Genomic DNA, 23084 nt, shown 5'->3' on the forward strand with positions numbered 1-23084 from the left:
ATGTATTTTATTGAGATTATGTATTTTTTGTTTGCCTATATTGTAGAATTTGGTACTGCTTTAACTTTTTAAGTGAAAATATATCGATGTTTACATGGACAAAGTAAAGGGAATGCGCAATGCAAGTTTGTGCAATTCGGGAATTTTTTTTTAAGTGAAAATAGGTCGACGTGTACATGGATAAAGTCAAAGGAGTGCGCAATGCCATTTTTGTGCAGTTCGGGGATTTTTTTTTAAGTGAAAATAAATCGATGTGTACATGGATACCGAATTTGTGCAATTGTTTGTTTCGTTATTTTGGCTTTGTGTAGCGGCGACTTTTGGCGCAAAAATCGCCGCTTCGCAAGCCAAAATAACGAATCAAAGAATTGCACAAAATCGGTATCCATGTACCGCCAAAAATCGCCAAGTGTTACCAAGGGGTACCCTAAACTATACTTTTACCTTATTGTGCTTTGGATTAAAGAAGAAGAAATATTTTACTTTTGTTTGTTTACGCTCACTTAGTCATCCCAAGCCCACGGTATTCCTCAGGGTCAGGAGCGCATGATTATGCCTGCCGTTGGCAACAGCCTTGAGCACCTAACAGGTGACAGTGCGATTTCGCTCTGTTCCGCCCCCCCCCAATTTTCATTGAGAGCACTCCGGGCAGACAGGCCCGATAATCCCTCACACCTCTTCCCTTCCACCAAACCACACGAGAGGACTTTCGGCTCGCAGCATATTTAGAGTGCCGCCATGCCGCACCGACACTATACATTTACAAACATCCATGCCTTCTCCAGGATTTGAACCCGGGCACTTCGGCACGCCAGTCAGCCACGCTAACCACTATTCCGGTCGGACGGCATTTTACTTGTACTTCCTTTAATGCAAATAAAAAATTATCAAGGGGATTGATATCCATAACGGACATCGAACTTACGAGATTCAATATCCGTATAAATCTAAGAATTGAATGCAGCACATTTTATTTACTTTAAAACCTGATATGGTGTTTCTTCTGGCAGAACAGAGGTGTATGTTGAAAAGGATTTTGGGAAATGCCAATTTTGTTTTGTAAATATTTGTACTTTTTTGCAACTAATGTTTTACATAAATTTATCAAAAAAAAAAAAAAAAAAAAAAAAAGAAAAGAAAAAAAGAAAAAAAATCTGAAAGCTTTCAGATTTTACATTGCGCTCAGAGGGGAGTTTTTGTAACGTTTTGTGAGTTACCCTTATTCATTAAATATCATGTTCTGTACAGTTAGGGCTTTGATAGGATTTTAATATTATTATTACTTTTTTCTACACTTTATGATGCTACATAATTTAACATTTTCTGATCAGTTTCTGAATACTTTTAGGCTTCAGGTTATAAGGATTTATTTCGTTTTACTAACCAGTTATTTTATGTTAATTATCTTTATCATCTTTCTCGCTTTCCGGTTTCCTGCCAAGACAAATTTTAAGATCGTGCGTAATCAAAATGAGGTAAAAGGAGAGATAGTAGTTAAAGGAACGTTTTAGACTGTAAAATGAGAGCGTATTTCGCTTCCTGAAGGCCTCATTGCTAGTTGAATCTTATGATAGCAGTTTATCTGTGACAATATGTTATTCTCGCCATTACGCTTGTAACGTCGATATTAGATCTGAACCAACTTGCGCGTATTCTGTCTATGTAGCTTTTGGACTAACTTACAATTCACTTAGTCATTTCATTGTTTTTGACTTACGCCATAAATGCTAGCTGGTTAAAGTCTCTAGTAGTTTATGTTACCAAACAGAGTGAGACACTATAAGGTCCACAAGCAACTCCCATTTATAAATTTGACCTTGCTAGTAAATTTTTATATTTTCGCAAAGCCTAATACACTTTTTCCACGCTGTTGTAATTTAGAAGACACAGTGACAATTAACTTTGTCTTCCAAAGTCTCTAGTAGTTTATGTTACCAAACAGGGTGAGACACTATAAACTCCACGAGCAACTCCCATTTATGAATTTGACCTTGCTAGTAAATTTTTATATTTTCCCAAAGCCTAATACACCTTTTCCACGTCTCTGTTGTAATTTACAAGACATAACGACAATTCACTTTAAGTCTTCCAAAGCCTCTAGTAGTTTATGTTACCAAACAAAGTGTGAGACACTATAAGCTCCACGAGCAACTCTCATTTATGAATTTGACCTTGCTAGGAAATTTTTATATTTTCCCAAGACCTAATCAGATTTATTTCAGCTTCGAATTATATTACTGTGAGATTGGCAGCATTCATTTCGGTATATTGTAACATTTGCAGTTTAAATTATGCAGCAACCTCGCTTTACCATTGCTTCAAAATAGTTAGAAACTGCATTAACTTACTTTAACAGACAATGATATGTTCACAATCATGAACACCTTATTTCAATACTACCCGAAATTCTCTGTCATGAAACGAGAAGACGATACAAGATAATTAAAGTGCTATTATAAACTGACGTATTGTGCTGTTGTAACTGATGTCCGGAGAAAGAACATTATTAGGGTAACATTTGCCTCTTGCAAAATGCTTTCCGATTTTTGGGGAAGAGATATTATTCCTACGAAGTGTAAAGACTTCTCACACTTCGCTGCTTTTACGAATATAGCCTAAAGACAAGTTGAAAATTTATCGTTCTTGCTGTTCTACGAAATGCGAAATTTACTCTTGTTCGTTTGTAAGGATTTATTTATTTTTCTAAGCAGTTATTTTATAATTAAGATACAATAACACGCAGAACAAATATTAATTTAGAAGTCAAAGAACAAAAATCAGCGTTTTATTGTCAAATTTTCACAGGACTAGTTTCGATGGTTTTACCGAACCATCATCCTCAGCTGCAAAAGCGCAAATGAACGAGGTAAGATATAATGATTAGATAAGATAAGAAAGCCTGAACAGGAGATAAGCTACCGGCGCCATCTGTTGATGAAACCAGAACTAAAAACTAATTTCTTTAAAGGCTGAAGGCAAAGATGGATTGGAATTAGGGTCGTTAATTAAAACAGAAGGATTTTTTTGAATGTGAAATGCTTCTAGAAAATCCAGTTCACCAATGGAAGATGTTTTTTGAATAATTTTGGCAGCAGAAAAATTGAAAGTGTGATTTTCGGACCAACAATGTTGGGCCAACAGAAGACTTCTGTGTTTCCTTTTTTCTAACATATGCCTCATGTTCCTTAACGCGAAATTTCAAGCCTCTCTTAGTTTGGCCAATGTAAATTAAGCCACATTGGCAAGGAATCCTGTAAATACCCCAGGAATTCATGTCCGGAATGGGTCTCTTTGAGTATGGAACTTTGGAATTTTATTGATGGGAGAATCAGTTATTTTATGTTCATTACATTTATTGCGAATCTTCTTTTCAGTTTTTCTGCCAGAATGCAGATTTTTAATTCGCGCGTATTCAAAGGAGATAGAAAGAGATAGTATTTAAATGAAGGTTTTAGGCTGTTTAATCAGAGCGTGTTCTGCCTGATGAAAGCCACGTTACTAATTGAAATTCTTGACTGCAATCTGTCACGTTATTCTTGCCATTAGGCTTCTCACGCCTGTATTAGGTTTGAGCCATCTTGCACAATAGTCATTCTGTATAGCATTTGGCTACTTACGACTTAATTCCTTAATTTTAAGTTACCCCATAGATGTTGGCTGGTTTTGTAAGCACAAGAAGGACCTTTTGTTAAATTACTGACTCGCATAACTCAAAAACGAGTAGTCTCAAAACATTGAAATTTTGTACATAGGACTGCTATAACATGTAGATGTGCCTCTCGTACTTTTGTTGAAATCGGCCGCAATAAACGCATATAAATATATTTATATATATATCCCCTCTGTTATCCGGCTCAGTGATCTCTTTCTTTACTCTTATATGTTTGTAAATTGTGAATTTTTTGCTTTAAAAAATGATTGAATCATATTGTTCTTATCTTCCGGTTAATGTTTTTATGCTTTTAGGAATTCTGCAAGCAATATTTATAGAATTAACAATTTAAAAGCTGTTTAAGTGCGGTTAAGCCTAATATTTAAATAAAATGGCCGAAATGTTTGTTTACATTTGAAACAGCAGAATAGTTGATTTGTTGCCAATCTAGAGAGACTAAGCTTCACAACAATAAAGATGACGCCTTCATTTATTATTGCGAATTAAATCATGCTTAATACTTTCTGGAATTTTTTCGGGGAAATAAGAGTTTAAGATTTACTTCGCATTTTTAATATAGATATTTTGAGTTTTTATGTATTTTTTGCCTTGTCGCGAAGTGAGAACAGAATTAATTAAATGAGAAATACTGAATCGTCTGTGAAAAACTGTTCCTTTTTTGTTTTGTTTGCTTAGTTTCTTTTATACATCGTTCTAGATTTATTATAGTATTTGAACAGAACATGTGACAAAGATTAGATAATTCTGCAAGTGATATAAATTTTGTGCATTCTGAGTTATAATATGAACGAAATATAACGCTGTTATGTGAACCTAGCACTAGAGTGTCGCTACGGTAAACAAATATAGTGAATTTTTTCTATAGTGCATTTATTCTATTGTGGTTTATGCGCTATCGACGTAGTAGATTTAATTAAATCCAATAAATTTAAATGAAATGCAAAAATAAACGCGTGTACTTTAATATTTTGTGCAAAGGAGTCATGTGGTGTACACATCAGACTTTCCCCCTCTGTCTTCGTACTAAACATAGCCATATGTCGCTGAGCTTCAGCTCGAGTCTCAAGTTAGTTTATGATAGCAAAGAAGGTGAGACTCTACACGTTTACTATCTAATGTATTAGATCGGAAAAAGCTTTCGCTTAGACGCTTAGTTTGTGCTCGAAGCTCTGTTTCCCTTGTATGGTTTATAATAAGTTTTGAACAGTTAATTTTGAGTTAAATACACTGTAGAGACATTAGGTATATTTTTGAAGCAGGGAAGATGAGAAAGTAGCAACGCCTTCGCCGGGAATCGAACCGCGGACCTTTAGAATACCAGCCCAGTTTGCAGAACCACTACACCACGAAGGACGCTAGCAAAGTGGGAGAAATTTAATTTCAGCTTTCAGTTCCCTTCCAGAACGTGTTTTCAGAATCGCGGTTCAATGCAAATGAAGGAGGAGAAAGTATTTAACTTCGAACTTCGTTAGAGAGTCAGAGATTCTGGCCAGCGCGCGTTCTCCTTTTTGGCTACTCTCTGTAAAGCTATTTCTATGCTCGATCATATTATCAAACCCTTGATAGCTTCGCCGTTTAGTTAGCGTTAAGGGGCCAACTCTTGTAGAATTTTGATACTAAGCTTCGACTATATCATTTTAGTTACGTTTTATTTCTTAGCGTTAAGAGTTCAAGCCCAAGTGGAGGCTGTGTTGTAAACTCCAAGAAGGAGTCAACTGTTAAATTTATTTTGAATAATAAAGACTAATTAACCCTTCGTGCGTTTACGTTTTTATCTTTCTCAACTAAGCGATTATTCGCTTACCAGTTTTTAAGGTTTCACACATTAAGCTGTAAACTCTAGGTTGGAACATTACACCCTTTCTAATTCCAAGGTAACAGCGCTTTCTACGACTTTGAGGTTTGACTTAAGAGCACTAATTTGCTTATATAAAACATCCAGGAATTCCAGAAATTGGACATTATGTGAAAAAACATTTACACCAGTTAATCAAAAATATTTACATTATATCCTAAAACAGTTAGGAGGGTATATGCGAATAAATATGGTAATGTTATGTATATTTTTCTTACAGATTGGTTTACTGGATGCTGAAGTAGAGGCCGAGCAATCCAGAATAATGCGTTCTCAGCCTTTTTGCGGAGCTACTCTTGTATCTGATCGGCATGTATTGACTGCTGCACATTGCGTCAAAGAGTAAGTCGTTAGCTTTATATCTGTTATTTACGGTTTTAAATTTTTGTTCATTAAAGTAAAAAATATCCGGATACTTTTCTTTAAAAAAATGAAATTAATATATATTAATTTCAAAGAGGTTGTTGGATTTAGAAGAGATACTGAAACTTTTCGTACACGTAATATGAAATACCCATTACATCTATATATTTACTTGTTCTTGTTGTTGTGACTAATCTCACTTCTATGACCTAATCCTCAGAACAAACTGACGAAATTTATTGTGGCAAGGACTGCAACATTACTTATGTTGTTGGCAACAGCCTTAGCACCATATATGCCATATAGGTTTATAGCACCATATAGGTCACAACACGATTTCGCCCGGCTCTACCCCAATTTTGAGAGAGTATATATATTGAGACCCGAGGGGGGTCTAGGACTTTTCGCCGTCGCTACTTCATCGTGGCCGTTTCGCTGTCGGAACGTTTCGCCGTCGAGACGTTTTTTCTTTACGTGACATATTTTCTTTAGACATATTTTCAATACATATATATATTCAATACAATATTTTCAATATATATATCAAGACATATTTTCTTTACGTGATTGTATTATATCTTGCCGTATTATGCTCATATTAAATTTATTTAGTTTAATAATTCTGTTTACCTTTCGTATGCAGCGAACCCCATCGGCGGCTCTGGATAATGACGGACGTGGTGCTGTACTTATTAACCATTAAGGTAAAGGGACAGTGCCCACGTCCTCCGTCACTTATCACTTACCTTTCGTGTACTTAATAAAAATTTCTTGATAAAAGTTAATAAAAGTTTCTTGTTTCTGATATATATATTTGTTTACAAGTATGAGATAGAAAGAAATTAGACATAGTTAGTTGGAAAATTATGTCAGTATCAGAGAAAATATGGGCTAAACCTCTGATATAACAGAAGTTATATTACCGATTTCAAAATTACGCGGGTGCAATATTTACACGATTCGAATGTCTCGAAATTTTTATCGGCTAGGTCAGAGAAATCACTCATACAAGCAGGAAATTCACATTTTTATGAAATCTGAATGGGAAACGGAATTACTTTGGAATCTTGTCCACACTTTACTCTCTTAAAATTAATATGTCATGTGTAACGATGTATTTGTATAAAATTTTACACAAAAACATCTTATACATTGTTATATATAAATGTTTATTAAATTAAATTATTAAACTAAACAGAATTATTAAACTAAATCAACTTAATATAATACGGAAAGATATAATAAAGTTGTGCAAAGAAAAAATATGTCTTGACGGCGAAACGTTCCGACGGTGAAACGTTGTGAATAGTTCTATTCCCCTCTGGAGGATGGGTACGAGGGCCTCCCACCCCTTTTCCTCTACCACCAATCCCCACGCGAAAGGACTTTCCGCTCGTCATACATTTAGAGTGACCTCCATGCCACAAAGATACTATATATATTTACAAACATCCATGCCTTCTTCGGGATTTGAACCCGGGCCCTTCGGTACAGTAGTCAGAGTCACTAACCACCATCCCGTTTGGGCGGTACATACGTTTTCCCCATGTGTAACGTGTATACGAGCCAGTTTCCATTAGAAAGTCCTCCACGAAGACATCCCTCCCTTTAGGCAGATAGCCCTCGTGTGCTTTGCCATAATTGAATGATCCAAGATCCAAATTGGGCGGCACATATAATTTCTGATAGACATTGTTTTGTTTATAGTTGCAGACAGAATTAAGCAAAGTAAAATAGCCACACAGTACGCAAAGGCAACGCTTAGTAAAATACTGCTTTTAGTAACAGTCTGATGTAACAGCACTTTTGGAGGTGATGTCTAAGACATCTTTCTTAACAAACATATTCTTAAGACCTTAACTGCAGCGTAACCCATCGGCGGATCGTGATAGGTTTGGATTTTTGGGTCTCTTGATCCACCAGTGTGTCACAAAAACGTTTGTGTTTGTAGCCTCATGCATCACTGGTGGGTAACCTTTTCTGCAGTTTTATCTAATTTTAGAATCTTAATTTCTTCTACCTGCAAATCACTCTGATCAAACTGGACCCAAATTTACAAACGCATAAAATTTCAGAAATGTATTTCCTTTATTTCTCTTAGAAATGTACAAATTTCTAAAATTTTGGAAATAATAGTCATTTTGTTTTCTATCAAAATTTTGTTCAAAATATATGAATATGTGCTGCAATGTTCTAGAAAGCATGGAGTATTGTTCTAAAGTAAATAAAAGTGATATAAAATACCATACTGCGTCCTGTACATAACAACCTGCTATTATTTTTTTCAAACTTATGGATTAAAAATATACTTAGGTTTGAGATTTGGAATGATTTGAAATAAATATTTTACATATATTTCTAGAGGAATGTTACATAAGTGCACTGATGAGAACCGAATTACACATGAAGATGATAGCTTATTTAATTATTTTAATAATTTCAGGCTACTAAAGTTTGGATAATTTTTACATTAGTAACTACAAATTAAATGAATGTTGGTACTCAGAATTAATCAACCTGCCGATTCTTACATAGCACAGATTTTATTTACACAGATTTTATAAACACAGATTTTATTTACGCACATCGAAAGATATTGATGAAATCCTGAGCTGGTCACAGAGACGACAAAAACAGACCATAAAGGCATTTGTCCTTCGGCAGATGAAATCTTCACCTCTTTAGCTTGCTGCCGAAGCTTCAACTCTGTCACAATTTTGAGCGGTCGAGCGATAAAATCCCTGAAAACTGGTAGTTTCGACCTGGGTTAAATTCCAGGCGAATGGGATGATTGCATGGGCGTTTTCGTGGTTTTCCCCATGTATAACGTGTATACGAGCCAGTTTCCCGTAGAAAGTCCTCCACGAAGGCATCCCTTCCCTTAGGCAGGCAGAGAGCCTTAATGTGCTTTGCCATTACCAACTAAACCAAAACTGTCACAAAGTAAAACACACTGCTGCTCTGCTAGCCGCAAGCTCAGTAACTCGAAACAGCCTGGTTGCCATTCTAGGTTTACGGAAAGTTGTCTAAAACTTGCTCGCGCTTAAGAGGAGCTAGAATGGGGATGTTTGCTGGTAGGGTAATCGGAAATAAATTTCATAAAGTACCAGTCTTGAGTGAAAAATTGATAGACGATTGCCATGTATAATTTTCAGACTGTGAGATTTTAAGCTATAGTGTGGTATACGCAGTGAACTAAAATTTTATTTTTTGTCTTTTTTGAGAACTTAGAAGAACCACAACGATAGGTTTCTAGGACTCATGCGGTCCATGGACCACAGATTGGAAAACCTTGCTTTAAAGGATTGCACAAACCTAAATTTTCGGTTGCAACTCATACGAGGTTTTCGATTTATGAAAGATATTTCGAATCAAATATTTGCAATTTTCGATGTGCCAAGAATTGTGTGGCTAAGATCATTAGTGCCTCAATTGTGCAGCATGTACGATTCGTTTGTCGAGATTATGCTTTTGTAACTACTTTGGAGGATAATTTTGAAAGGAAAAATAAATTGCTTTATAAGGTGGTTTCTTTACAGTGAATACAAAGTGCGACTACTTCGCTACTAGTTGCTTATTACTTGGTTCAGCTGCTTCATTGTTTGTGTAAAGTTCGCAATTACTGTAGCAACTTCATTTTATACCATAAAAAGGAGACAGCCGTTCTCCAAGCTTAACGAGAAAGAATTCATTCTTTTGAAGTCATTTTAATCACATATTTGCAAAATGTTGCGATGAGAAAATATCGCGATGACTTTATCAATGAGTGTCGTGATGCCTTCGTAAAAGCTCTTTATGGTCTTATACTGCACTGGAATTCATTAATACAGACTCCATTATTGTACAGTAATCTTCTAAATTAATATACAGTAATCTTCTAAATTAATATACAGTAATCTTCTAAATTAATGTACAGTAATCTTCTAAATTAATGTACAGTAATCTTCTAAAACACTATTAAGCAAAGTAGACGTCCATTTTAGAATAAATAAATAAAGAAGACTTGAAGACTTGACGATATATAAAATGGTACTAAACGTTTTCTGATAAAAACAAACATTTGTCGATTCATAAGCATTTACTGTATCTATTTCTTTAGGCTATTTCTGTATAGTAATAAAAATAACATCCTTAGAAGTTTGCAATGGATGATAATTTAAAAGTCTCGGTAATGCATTGGAAGTAAATACTAGCCTTCGACAATTATGAGAAATATATCTTGAGACATTGTGGTGATTTAAAGTAGCCAGTTTCTGTCTAATTTATCCCTTCTAGACGATCTGCGGAACATATTGCTGTAGACATAGGTGATTATAATCTGCAGGAGGTCAGACAAGACAACTTCCACACAGTTCGCAATATCACCAAATATCCAGATTATATACCTGGTAAATTTCACAGTGACATTGCTGTCATCGAATTCGAAGAACCCGTTGACTGGTCTTCCGGAGTTCGAGCTGCCTGGCTGCCGTCCTCATCTCTGGAATTGGAACCCGGGACCACTGTAGCTGTCTATGGTTGGGGACGTCTGACCTACGGTAAGTACCGGATCGGAAATCAGAAAAATGAAAAGTTATTTAATGCTTTGAGTAATTAATATCGAGAATGCAATTCTAATCATAATAATGTTTGTGAAAGAATGAGAAAGTAACTATCATAGTTTGTTGCCCGCCTCAAGAAATTCACAGCCCACTTAGGCATAATAAGTCATCTTTGAATATTATACTTAAAAGGTTATCACACATGGCTACAGTCCCTGCTAGACCAGACTTTTCTGAGAAACGAGATTCTGGTAGCACTGGTTTAAACTGGTGGATTCCTAGAAAAAACAGCCCTGAAGCAAAGTCCCGCCTAGCTACGGAAGCAATATTGCGGCTACGCGAGATTTTTTCAAACCTCACTGAAAATGTCTCGGCTGGACCTCAATCCCGGGTAGAGACAACCAATCAGACGAAAGTTCTGCTTCTGAAGCCTTACGTGATTCCAATCTGAGCGATAATCGATTAGTGTTTGGCGTTCAAGTCTTTGTAGTAAGTGAAAAAGGTAACCTAGCTACGTGGGTTTCCTGGAATTGTGCTGGTTCTGAGAATTGTCCCTTTCGACGTCAAGTCCAGCGTAGCTGAAACATAATGTGATTGTCAAAATCGTAAAAAACAACCTTATATTTAGCGTAGGTATCCCGGGTAATTAATATCGAGAATGCAATTCTAGTCATAATAATGTTTGTGAAAGGATGAGAAAGTAACTATCATAGTTTGTTGCCCGCCTCAAGAAATTCACAGCCCACTTAGGCATAATAAGTCATCTTTGAATATTATACTTAAAAGGTTATCACACATGGCTACAGTCCCTGCTAGAATCATACCTACGCTAAATATAAGGTTGTTTTTTACGATTTTGATTGTCACATTAGTGTGTTTCTCTTCTAGTCTATAATGTGATTGTTTTGGCTTATGTTTCGGCTTGCTATCAGATACGATATTTGTTGCCGAAACATAACGTTAGAAGGAACAATTATGGGAAGTGAGCTTCCACGAAATCCGGTTACCATCTTCACTTGGTAAACAGGCTAAAAGCCAAACAGTTATCGCTCAGATTGGCGAAAGTGACGTTTCCTTTCATGTGACGATTGCGTTTCAGTGTCGTATTTTGTGTCTCTCATACTCTTTTCGTTTTTAGTTACGGAAAATTATAGAAAGGTAGTGGCTATTAAGTAAATCACTTCTATCCAGACTATGGCGATTCTAAAAGCTAAAGAGGAAAAAAAAACGTGTAAAGAGAAGTCCTATTCTTTGTAATGATCTGTTGTATATATTTGATCTTATTATTGTAAATATTTTTGTATCCATATATTTATTTAATAACTTTTATGTACATGCTATAATGCCATTTACTGATATTTGTTTTGTGACGAGTCAAACATTTTTATTTTATCCCCAAAATGTTAAATATTTCATAAAGGCTACTTGCTCAATTTCTTTGTTTAAATTCCCAAGTATAGTTACAAATAAATGCAAAGGTTGTGTGTAAGTGGCTGAATTTTAATGACTAGCCTAATGCATAAAATGCACTTCAATTATTTTTCAACTGTGCATTGCATATCCATGATAACGTGCAAGGAACTGATGACTACATTTGCTGACAATTACATAATCGTTATATGAATTAGAAATAACTCCAAATAAACTTTTTGACAATGCTCATTTTTGCAATCATACATATACTATATAAAATAATATAGCATTTCAATAAATTTTATTCACTTTTTATCAGACTTGTGCAGTCAATTTATTACGAACCCGTACACACGCAACAATATTTTTTAGCTGTATTAAGCTGTAAATTTTGTCTTATTATTTTATTTATTTTTGCTATAGATTTATTTAAGGCGAATGATTTCTGCATCTGCGATTTTTCTTGTTGCAAACGATTTAACTTTAGGAACATTGGAAAGAGCATGAACCATTTTGAGGTATTGATTTGAAATCTTCTTTCTACGTAGAAGTAATAACTGACGGTTTTTTCCTTTCCGATTATTAATGATGCTTATTTCGCACTTCGAAGTTTTAGTATTATTCCTTTCACAACGTTTTTGAATCATGGAATGGAATATTTCTCCTTGTAACAAGCGCAAAAACATATTCTTCAATCCAGAATCATTTCAGTATGTGCGATATTTTGAAAGAAGGATAATTTTGTTGCCAGAAATTTTATTACATAATATTTGTTTTTTATAATTCTTTACCAAAATCTTTGTCTAACTACGAATAATAGCTCACGAATATGAAATAAAGACAAGATATGAAATAAAACTGAACACCAGCTGAAGTTATTAATATTTCTGAACCACGTATAGTTCGAAGAGCTGTGTTTGAAATCGGAGAAGATTAGCTACTACTATATTCAACAGTTTTTTTTACTTTTTTGGACGAAAGATTGTTTACATAATTCTTTGCATAACGTAACTACCTTTCCTTCTGGCTTAGGAGGTCGTCATCCTGATATTCTACAAACTGTTGATCTGCCTGTCGTCAACAGCACGGAATGCCAGACGGAATTTGTGACTGTCATCGAGCCAAGTATGCTTTGTGCAGGAGGTGAAAGTGGTAAAGATGCCTGTGTTGTAAGTTACCTTTCGAATTCAAAAGGATAATTTATATTTATGCAGTATGTAACAGTTAGTAAAGATCATGCTTTCAGTTATGGCACTGTCTATAAGGTATTTTTTCCCTCCTTCAGCATGCCTCCGTGATGTAACGGATAGCACACTGGGCACGCATTTCGAGAGATTCAGGTTCGAATCTTGGCGAGGGCATTGCTCATTTCTTCAGTTTCATGACACTGAAAAATTTTAAGTTACTCTACAATTTTAAGTTACTACTACTACGCGAACTAAAAGGTGATGGAGGATGATTCTTCACCACCATGATTTGACGATTGTGTTTCCTCATCCCCAGTTACCCTTTAAAAGGAGGAGTATATAATGTATTTTCTCCCTCCTCCCAACATACCTTCGTAGTGTAACGGATAGCAAACTCGGCGCGTATTCGAGAGCTCCAGGGTTCGAGTTCCGGCGAGGACACTGCACATATTTTTCGTCTCCAGCATCAAAATAATCTAATGCCTCTACAAGTCTTTTTAAACAGCTTTTTTTTCACAGTTTTGCTCTTACGTTGCAGGCGTGTGTTTTATGATAAAAGCAAATGCTATGAGCATTGCATGCAAAATTGCGACATTAAATCTCTGTCCTGGAGAAAATTTTCTTATTTATATACTGATGTGAGTGCATTTCAGTTTTGGACACACTACTCCCTTCTGATTTCCTCGCCAGTATGTAAATTAGCTAGGGTGAATTAGAGAGTATTTAAACCGAAGTTAGTCAGAGCGTGGTTTTGCTACTGACAGCGCACGTCGCTAATTCTACAAGCTATTGAACTGTGAATCTCGGCCTCGCATTCTTGCGGACAAAATCAGTAGCACGCCGGTGTAGGTTTCTGACTCAACCTGCTAGGTTAAGTCAAATTGTGTGGTCTTGCACTTCTATTTACCTTCAACCTAGTTTGGTACATTACCTTTTAAGTTCCTTATTACAAGTGGTTGGTGACTGTCTAAGCACGTAAGTCTGTGCCGTCTGTAAACTATTGTGTTCAATAAAAGGGTATTTTACACCCTTCCCCTGTTGCATTCATCTTCTAGGCCTTGCGCGACTTCTAAGTAGAGCTAGTTACAGTGTATGTTAGCAAAGAAGACCAGATCCTACATACTTACATAAAGTAATTCAGTTTGGACAAATAAAACATGTCATTTTTATCTTTTTTAATGGCGTACTTGTTGCAGAAACATTTCGGTAAAAAACCGGATGGTAAAATGGTTGAAACGGCTCCCAGTTAGTTTTATCTCGTAAATGTTACGCTTTTTGGTGCATCTTTGGTTGAGTTTTCCAGTTTCATTGTGCAAAAATATTAAATTCTAATAACATGTAACATTCTTCTAGTAACTTCTCCTAGGCTTCGAGTACTTCTACTACTTCTTCCACTGGGAATTTATACAGTTGCACTTCTCGTTTTCTTCGGCATTGCACAGGTGCAAAAGGAAATACAAATTTCCTAACAAAAAGAATTAAAGAAAGAATTAAATTATTGTTTTGAGTAAACATGTGATTTTCAGATAATTTCTTTCTTCTTTTCATGGATATTTTATATGCAATATTTATGTGATATTTCGGCATCAAAGTTCAGGCATGGTTTTTGCAGAGTGGTAAGCCTAATCCAAATGAAGAGGCAAGTTGATTTAGTTTTTAATTGTACATCTTTATTCCATAGCTTTTATTCAGTTATCACTGTAGATCATTTATTCGTTACTTAATAAGAGTATTTAAACTTTAATGCGTCATAACTTACTCTAACAAAGAGAGCAAGCGCAGTAACGTAGACCCTTAAGGCACAGAGAGAGGAAAGCTTCTGACGCAAAATGGCGCGCATTCGTTATTTATAGAAGCGGTTACGTAATAGGCTAGCAAAGTCTAGAAGGTACTGGTCTAGGAGGAAGATCCTGAATTGCAGAAAGTAAATTAAAGGTTGCGTGTTCGCGAAAAGCAAAACCATCGTAATTTTTTTTTTATATTTTACATATATATATATATATATATATATGTAATAATAAAATTCCATAGTCAAAAATACACTTTAAATTCTAACTGTATGTTCTTTTCTTTTTTAATGGCGACGGTCTCTTATTTGAAAGTACGTGGAATTAAATCCACAGCCCCGTAGTCAAGTTGTTTTTTCCGCCTTTTCTACACGTACATTTATAGAATTTTCTGGAGATATTTAAAGCGAACTGGAATGGCTGACGTCATTTCTTGGAAGCTCCGCCTTTCCAGAGGCTATAAAAGGACTCGCAAAGGAATATCGGGGTCTTTTCTTTAATGTAACGATGCAGTAAACTTCATACAAAAAGCTATTAGTAGTTCTTTTTTATTTACTTCGGAGATATGATTTTTTGTAACTGCTATTTCTCCTGAATAATAATAAATGGATCCCGTTTTTTAAACGTATCATCTGATAACTAGACTAGAAGAGAAACACGCTAATGTGACAATTAAAATCGTAAAAACAACTTTGTATTTAGCGTAGGTATAATGAAACAATCGATTTCGAGGGCAGCTAAAGGTCCCTCCTCATCATGAGAAAGAAGAAAATAAAGGAGAAGGAGTCTCAGAAACACGTGGTCCTTATCAACACTGCACGTGGTTATAACTGGACTTTTAATCAGAGTTGCACTGGCCGCCTACTTTTACTGAGCCAGCCTACCTGATCAAGCAATAAAGGACAAGAAAAATTAGCGAAGTTAAAATAGGGAGCGAGGGGCAAATGCACCTTTACGCTCAAAATCTGAACTTCAAATAATGGAAAGCAACCACTGAACGGATTTTTATACCCTCTGGTAGTACCAAACGCGAGGAGGTAACGCCATCTATCGGCAAAAATAACTGAATTAAGATAGTAGAATTTTAAAGGCATTAGGAAGGACTGGATTGGACTTCAAATCATTAACTAAATTGCCGTGTAGGCGGCCAGTGCAACTCTGATTAAAAATCCAGTTATAACCATGTGCAGTGCTGATAAGGACCACGTGTTTCTGAGACTCCTTCTCCTTTATTTTCTTCTTTCTAGGTATTTCTTTCTTCTGATGGAGGGACCTTTAGCTGCCCTCGAAATCGATTGAGTGTTTCATTATTACCTACGCTAAATAGAAGGTTGTTTTTACGATTTTGATTATCGTCTGATACTTTTGAGCTACGACTACATCTATGATTCTTCACCTATCTATTTATTCCGGACAAAAGCTGGTACATCACACACATATATATATTTGCATAATATGCAAAAAATAAAGTGTGGTTAATCGGAAACTATATGAAAAAGGATTGAAAAAGTTTAAGCAGCACTTTCAAGAAAATAAATAGGAAATGCACAGTATAGAAATGCACAGCACAGTATAGGACACTTGTATTGTTCATACAGAAGTTAATGGAACTTTAATTGATCCAGGTCGAGTTCTTTCACTCGAACGCTACTGTTCTGCAGCTAAATTTCAAGACATTATCCAATGTTTTAAACAAAAATGCCGTGAGTAGATGCTTTTGAAAAAGTAATTCTGAATTAGTAATTAGAAAAATCATACGACATGGAATAGTGACTCACAAGCAATGGTTGGTAATCATTTCGACCCACAGGCTTGGTTAAAGATGTTGCAGCATAAGAATTAAGAAATAATATCGTCATAGCGTTGAAAAAGCATTACGCGAAACCATCTTAAATTGAACTTTTTAGTATTTTCTAAGTATTTAGTTCTTAGTATTTTATTAGTAGGCCAGATAAGGTTGTTCAACCATGCATGGAAGAAATATTAGATATTCTTTGAAACAAAAAATAATTTATGCTTGCCAGTATTAACTTTTGGAATCATGTTCACTGAGGTGTAATTGCAAAGGAAAAATAAATTAAAAAAATCCGAAAGCTTTAAGATTTTATATAACGCTCGAAGGGACTTTTTTTAACGTTTTGTGTGTTACCTTTATTTATTAAATATAATGTTCTTCGCACATAAACCATATAAAATTCAATTCAACAGCAAAATTACAAAACATTTAAAAAGAGAATAGCTTTAGAATTTCTGATAAACAGTTTCGCTCACTGGAGATAAAATATTTTTTTTTCATACAGTGTTGCCATTGCTCGCTTTGAAATTGTCGAGTTTGTTAATCAAAAATTAGTTAAATTTTACAAAATATGTTATAGATAATAAAAAAAATTCGGAATTCAAAATTCAACCTTCCAGGTGCCCATGTTCGGGTGGAGAATTACGCTATTCAAAACTAGATGGCTCTAGTAGTCGTCGTTTTTTCACAATGCGAGTAAAATACATACATTCATGCAGATTAACCATTATTTAGTTACTTTAACTATAATACAGGGCTCTAATATTTGGTGGCAACAATTTAAAATTGATTTACCGGTTATAGTGAAACGGCACAGAATGCCGTTTTGACGGCATTATTTCAAAACTATTAATCTCAAAACGGAATTAGTGATTTCCTTGGAAATCTTAACAATTAAAAGAAAAATAATCAAAACTGCCATGTTTTTGTTTTCAATGCTCTTCCTACTCAAGAAACATGATTTCGTAAGTTTTTCCTACGGTACATATGAGTGTATAAAACTGAGAATCCACTACGTCAATGAACTAGAAATTCATTACAAAATGTCTCTGATATCTGATTTCTTTTTTATGTAAGAATGTTGAGATGCTGACTTAGCGAAATAGAAATCAAAGAATTATTGAAATCTGCTTACAGAATAATGTATTAACTGTAAAATGATCCTAAGAAGATTTTTTGAAGAAAATGATTCCTTTTTGATTAAAAAAAGAGTTAATATTATTTGTAAAATGAATACATAATTCTTTCTTTTAATTTCTTTTTCTTTTCTCATAGGGAGATTCTGGTAGTGGGCTTGTCGTGCGTTTGGACAACGAGTATGTGTTGTGTGGCCTCGTTTCTTTTGGACGTCGCTGTGCATTACCCCATGTTCCAGGAGTATATACCCGGGTATCCAGCTTCATAGATTGGATTTATAATCAGACACTTTCATCCGACTGCAAACCATGCATTTATACCGAGGGAGAAGAAAGTTATAGAGAAGTCTTAAAAATATAGCAAGAATAAAATATGTAAATATATTACAGTAATGTGTGTAAATTAAAAATATTGGCTTTTCATCTACGATTAAAAATTTTTCCCGATGACTGAACTCATTGCCCTGTTTCTTCAAAACAAGTATCTGAATATTCACAAATTTATAAAGTTTACATGAAATACTATTTTTTTTAAATCGGATTTAAAAGTAAATTTGGGATATATGGGGTAGTAAATTTGGAAATGAATTTATTGTTAATCTAAGAATTTGCTGGTAAAGACCATGTATCATTTTCTTTGTTAATAAATATCATTTATGCTTACAAATCGTGCCGCTGGGTTAGCTGTATCGTCCATTGTTTGAGGATGGATTAAGATTTTTAAAATTGGCTCTGAATAGTGCACAGAAAATTAAATTCTGTGTGAAGCAAATATTGTGTCTTCGAAAATGCTTTATCCAATAATAAAATTATGTTGAATTACGACACGTCTGTCTGCCAGTCCATCATTTCTATCTACACGGTTCTATAAGTCTATGCACGCAGTTGGCAATTAGTAAATTATCTACACCACCGAATCATTAATATATATGCAAGGTGATTCTAAAATGCTTTTACAAATTAAGAGGGGTGATAGTACTCATCCAGATGAGCAACAATTACCATAGAACATAGGGTCGCATTCCACTCTGAGAGGCAGAAAGGAGGAATATTCGAATTCCAACCTGATCTTGCAACAGTTTTGGGACAGCGAATGAAAGAGACCAAAATCTGCGCAATCAGTTTAGTGAAAAACTCAAAAAGAGTTCACAAAACGGATGAAACCGAAAAACTTGGCGTTCGAGTGTTAATTCGAGCTCAGACTTTGATGGCTAACACTCAAACGCACATCTTTGGTTCGCAAGGTCTCAACCTCGCAAACGATTGCAATAAGTTAATTATCTAATTAAGGGCTGAATATTATCAGCTAACTCCAACTTATGCTACATGCCGTGATTAAAATGAAAAGTTCATGCTGTGGTCCGGCTGTTAGGACTTCGTGTCCCATAGAAGGGCGCTTCGAGTAGAATGAGCGCAGCCCAGTAAGTCCAGCAGCAGGACAGGATAGAATATGGTGAAGGGGAAAAGAACTGCTACCTTGGTAGTATCAAACCTACCTTGAGTTGGGAGTTAGTTGATAATATTCAGCCCTTGATTAGATAATTAATCTGTTGCAATCGTTTGCGAGGTTGACATCTTGCGAACCAAAGAAGCCATCAATGTCTGAGCTCGAATAACATTCGAATGCCAAGTTTTCGGTCTTATCCGTTTTGTGCACTCTCTGTGAGTTTTTCACAAAACTGATTGCGCAGATTTTGGTCTCTTTCATTCGCTGTCCCAACACTGTTGCAAGTTCAGGTTGGAATTTGAATAGTCCTCTTTTCTGCCCCTCAGAGTGGAATACAACTCTATGTTTTATGGTAACTATTGCTCATCTGGATGAGTACTATCACCCATCTTAATCTGTAAAAACAATTTAGAATCACCCTGTATATGAAAAGTAATTAAAAGGAAAAAAAAACATAGGAACAAATAGCCTGTAACTTTCGCTAAATCTGCATAATAAGCAAATATTGTTGTTACATTTGGCTTCATTGGAAGGATCAATCCAAACATACAAAACAGCTTAAGTATCACACAAGAACAATAACATACAATAAAAAAGCACAGACATTTTAAGTAAGAACCAGAACCGAAACATGGGAAAAAAAGTAAAAAGTTAAAAATTTAAACAACAAGGAAAGGAACATAAGTGCAGTCTTAATAAGGATTTCATGAAAGTTCTGGCATCCTAGTATAGTATACCTCTCTCACGACGTTTCTGAGGCTCTTTATCTAGTTCTGTGCATATAAGAAGATGCTTTGCATTTATGATGCCCGAATTACAAACTTGGCATATACTAGATGGAAGGATGCCAAGTTTATTAAGATGATGTGCCATGCAGTCGTGGCCTGTTTGCAGTCTGAAGTTTGCCATAGCCTCTTTACTAGGTTTTTGACAAAACGTTTTCCAAGTGTCTTGAATGTTGGTGTCCGCCGGAAACATTGCCGACGAAAGTCGTGGTACAAAATATCGTCGTAGAAACTAGAGCGGTTCAAAAACTTTATAGTTTAAAAACATTGTTGTCGAAAATATCGTGGTAAAAATTAAAGCGCTTACAAATCCTTACATGACTAGGAGGGAGATCCATCATCGTCGGATAATAATCGTCATAAAATAGACGAGTAAAATTTTAAAGTGAATAAGCTTGTAGTGTTTTACTTGAACTGGTAATGCTAAACTATCCAAACTCTAACCTACTTAAAGCGAAATTGTCCCTATGTCTGAAAAAACTGAGCAAACTTGAAAAGGTTTAAACACACTTTTGTATTTAAACAGAACTTAATGCTAACAGAATCAACCACAACTTCTTGTTGTAGTCGTGTCCACATTACATGGAAGAATGGTTGCCAGAGCCATATTCAAGGAGAGGTTGGACTTCTATTTTACACACCAATTTTGAGGGAGTGCACTCCGGGGGGGGATGTCTCCACTCCTCTCGCCTTCCACCAAACCCTGCAATAGGACTTTCGGCTTGCCATATATTTAGAGTATCTCCCCGTGCTGCAAAGACATTTACAAACAGCCATGTCTTCTCCGAGATTCGAATCCGGTCCCTTTGGTATCGTAGTAAACTGTCCTAACCATGTACCGTCCGGGCCGCAATCACAAATTGTAGCGATACAAATAAAGTAATAGTTAATTTCAAATTTAAAACTCAGACTTGTAGTCAAAGACTACAGAATTTAATTAACTCGCTTAGAATGGATGTTGCTGTCCTCTCCATTCAGCCGGCAACAATTGACCGCTGTGGTGGATGAACTGAGGTGGATGAACTGTGGTGGATGAACTGAGGACTACATCGTTTTATCTCCTTATGTTTCGCCACAGGTATACAGGTATAACGACGCCACAGGTATACGAACGGCACAAAGGCGATGTCCTAGAGACGATAATTTATAAAAAATAATGGAAATGTAGAGAAGCTTTGTGAATAGAAAATTGTGGCTTAATTTTGAAAGTATTTGTTGCCTATAAGACCGAAAATATTCGGAAGAGGAGGAGGTGGTGATAGATTGGGTGAATTATTTCATCCAGACGTCGACGTTGCCGAGTCATCGTTGGAATAAGATAATTCATTAAACCAGGCAATGGAACTTGACAATGACAGCTGTGGCGTAAGTGCTAACGAAACCAGTGACTAAAATGAATAGTTTGATCCAAAAGACAATCAGCTATATATCGTGTCTTTTACGAACGTCTATGGTGCCAACAAAAATAAATAAAAAATAAATAATTTTTGATAAATATAATAAATAATTTTTATAAGTTTTCATAAATTTCATTGAAAGTACAACATTTATTTTTTTAACTTTGAAACTGTCGGTGCCTAGTGTCTTATGCCTGCAAAACGGAAATTTCCCTGTCGGTCACAGCGGCCGGTGCCTGCCAAACGAAAGTTTCACTTTCGGTTCCGAGGGGGCGACTCCGTCCTCGACATACTAAATCTGAGCTGGCTGAAAACCTCTATCCGGTGTAACAAGTTTAAACGTTATAAGGTATTTTCTACGTCCTCTTGTATGCTGCCATGGTGTAACTGAAAGCCCAATCGATACATATTCGAGAGGTCCAGGGTTCGAGTACCGGTGAAAGCATGCACATTTTTCACGCCTCCTGCTTAAAAAAATAAATAAATAAACGAGTGGACGGTATAAAAGAAACACAAAAAATCTGAAAAGTTTCAGATTTTAAATTACGTCCAAAGGGGCGTTTTTTTTTTAACTATTACTTTATTTTTTAACGTTTTGTGTGTTACCATTATTTATTAAATATCATGTACTTTTCACTTAAATCATAAAATAAATAAAATTCAGTTCAATAGCAATGTCGCAAAATAATTTAAAAATGAGCATATCTATAGAATTTCCGATGTACAGTTAGGCGAGCTGGAGATAAAAAGGTTTTTTTCCTCCCCCCCCCGAAGAGTGTTGCCATTGCTCGCTTTCAAATCGTTGAGTTTGTTACTCAAAAATTCGTTAAAGTTTTACAAAATATGAAATCGAAAATTAAACAAATTCCAAATTTCAAATTTGGTCTTCCACATGCCCATATTCGTAGGAGGATCACGTCATACAAAATCCGATGGCTCTATGTACCGTTGTTTTATCACAATGCGAGAAATAGACATACATTTATGCAGATTTTTCATTATTTAATTTCTTCAAATATAATCCTGGACTCTAATATTTGGTGGCAACAGTTTGAAAAGTGAAACGGACATTTATAGTGATTCAACGCAAAATTGGATAATGGAAACAATAGTTCTTCGGAGACAAACCCCCTTCGGACTGATAAAAAAAAGGGGGGGGAGAGACCAACATGACTCTACAAGTAGCTCCCGAACTAAAAGGTGGTTTACCATAATTCGCACCACCAGGGTCTGACGACTGGGTCCCCTCATCCCCGATCGAATTTAAAAGAGTGAGTTAATAAGGCATCAATTAAATTTCGATGATACAATTATTTACTTAAAAATGTAGATTTAGAACTTAAATTAACGTAATATTTGTGACATCTCTGCTGAGGACAGTTATTCCTTCCTTAATCATCAAAACTAGCAAAATTCCTTTTTGTTAGAAATGTGGAAAATTTTGTTAACGAATACCTTCATTCTCAAAATGGAAATCTTTGCAATTAACTAATAGTTATATCTATCACATTTTTTAACTACATTAGACCTAAGCGAGGTATCAGTATTTTCTACAAAAACAATATTTAAATTATTTTGCTTATGCTGGGGAGTTTTGCGTGATTTAAAACACATTATGTCATCCGTGAACCTGTATCCCGGTCCCCTTCTTCTATCACGCGAAACCACTGCAAGAATTTCTCTAGTGGAAAAACAAAACAGTAAT

The 23084-nt window shown here is 35.5% G+C and overlaps 1 protein-coding gene across 4 annotated transcripts in view; it reads left to right on the forward strand.

Annotated features, from left to right (window-relative positions):
* The window catches only part of LOC118201208 (serine protease 1-like), a 37590-nt gene extending 19385 nt beyond the window's left edge, over positions 1-18205 (forward strand). For all 4 annotated transcript variants that reach the window (XM_085812084.1, XM_085812086.1, XM_085812085.1 and 1 more), the window contains 4 exons: positions 5749-5870; positions 10167-10429; positions 12878-13014; positions 17890-18205. In XM_085812084.1, coding sequence (XP_085668210.1) covers positions 5749-5870; positions 10167-10429; positions 12878-13014; positions 17890-18111 — 744 coding nt within the window. In that variant the 3' untranslated portion in view covers positions 18112-18205. The remainder of the gene's footprint in view (positions 1-5748; positions 5871-10166; positions 10430-12877; positions 13015-17889) is intronic.
* The last annotated feature ends 4879 nt before the right edge of the window (positions 18206-23084 follow it).

Source organism: Stegodyphus dumicola, chromosome 2 (assembly GCF_044657685.1).
Source record: "Stegodyphus dumicola isolate Sdum_Otavi_A_Nest chromosome 2, ASM4465768v1".
NCBI lineage: Eukaryota > Metazoa > Arthropoda > Arachnida > Araneae > Eresidae > Stegodyphus > Stegodyphus dumicola.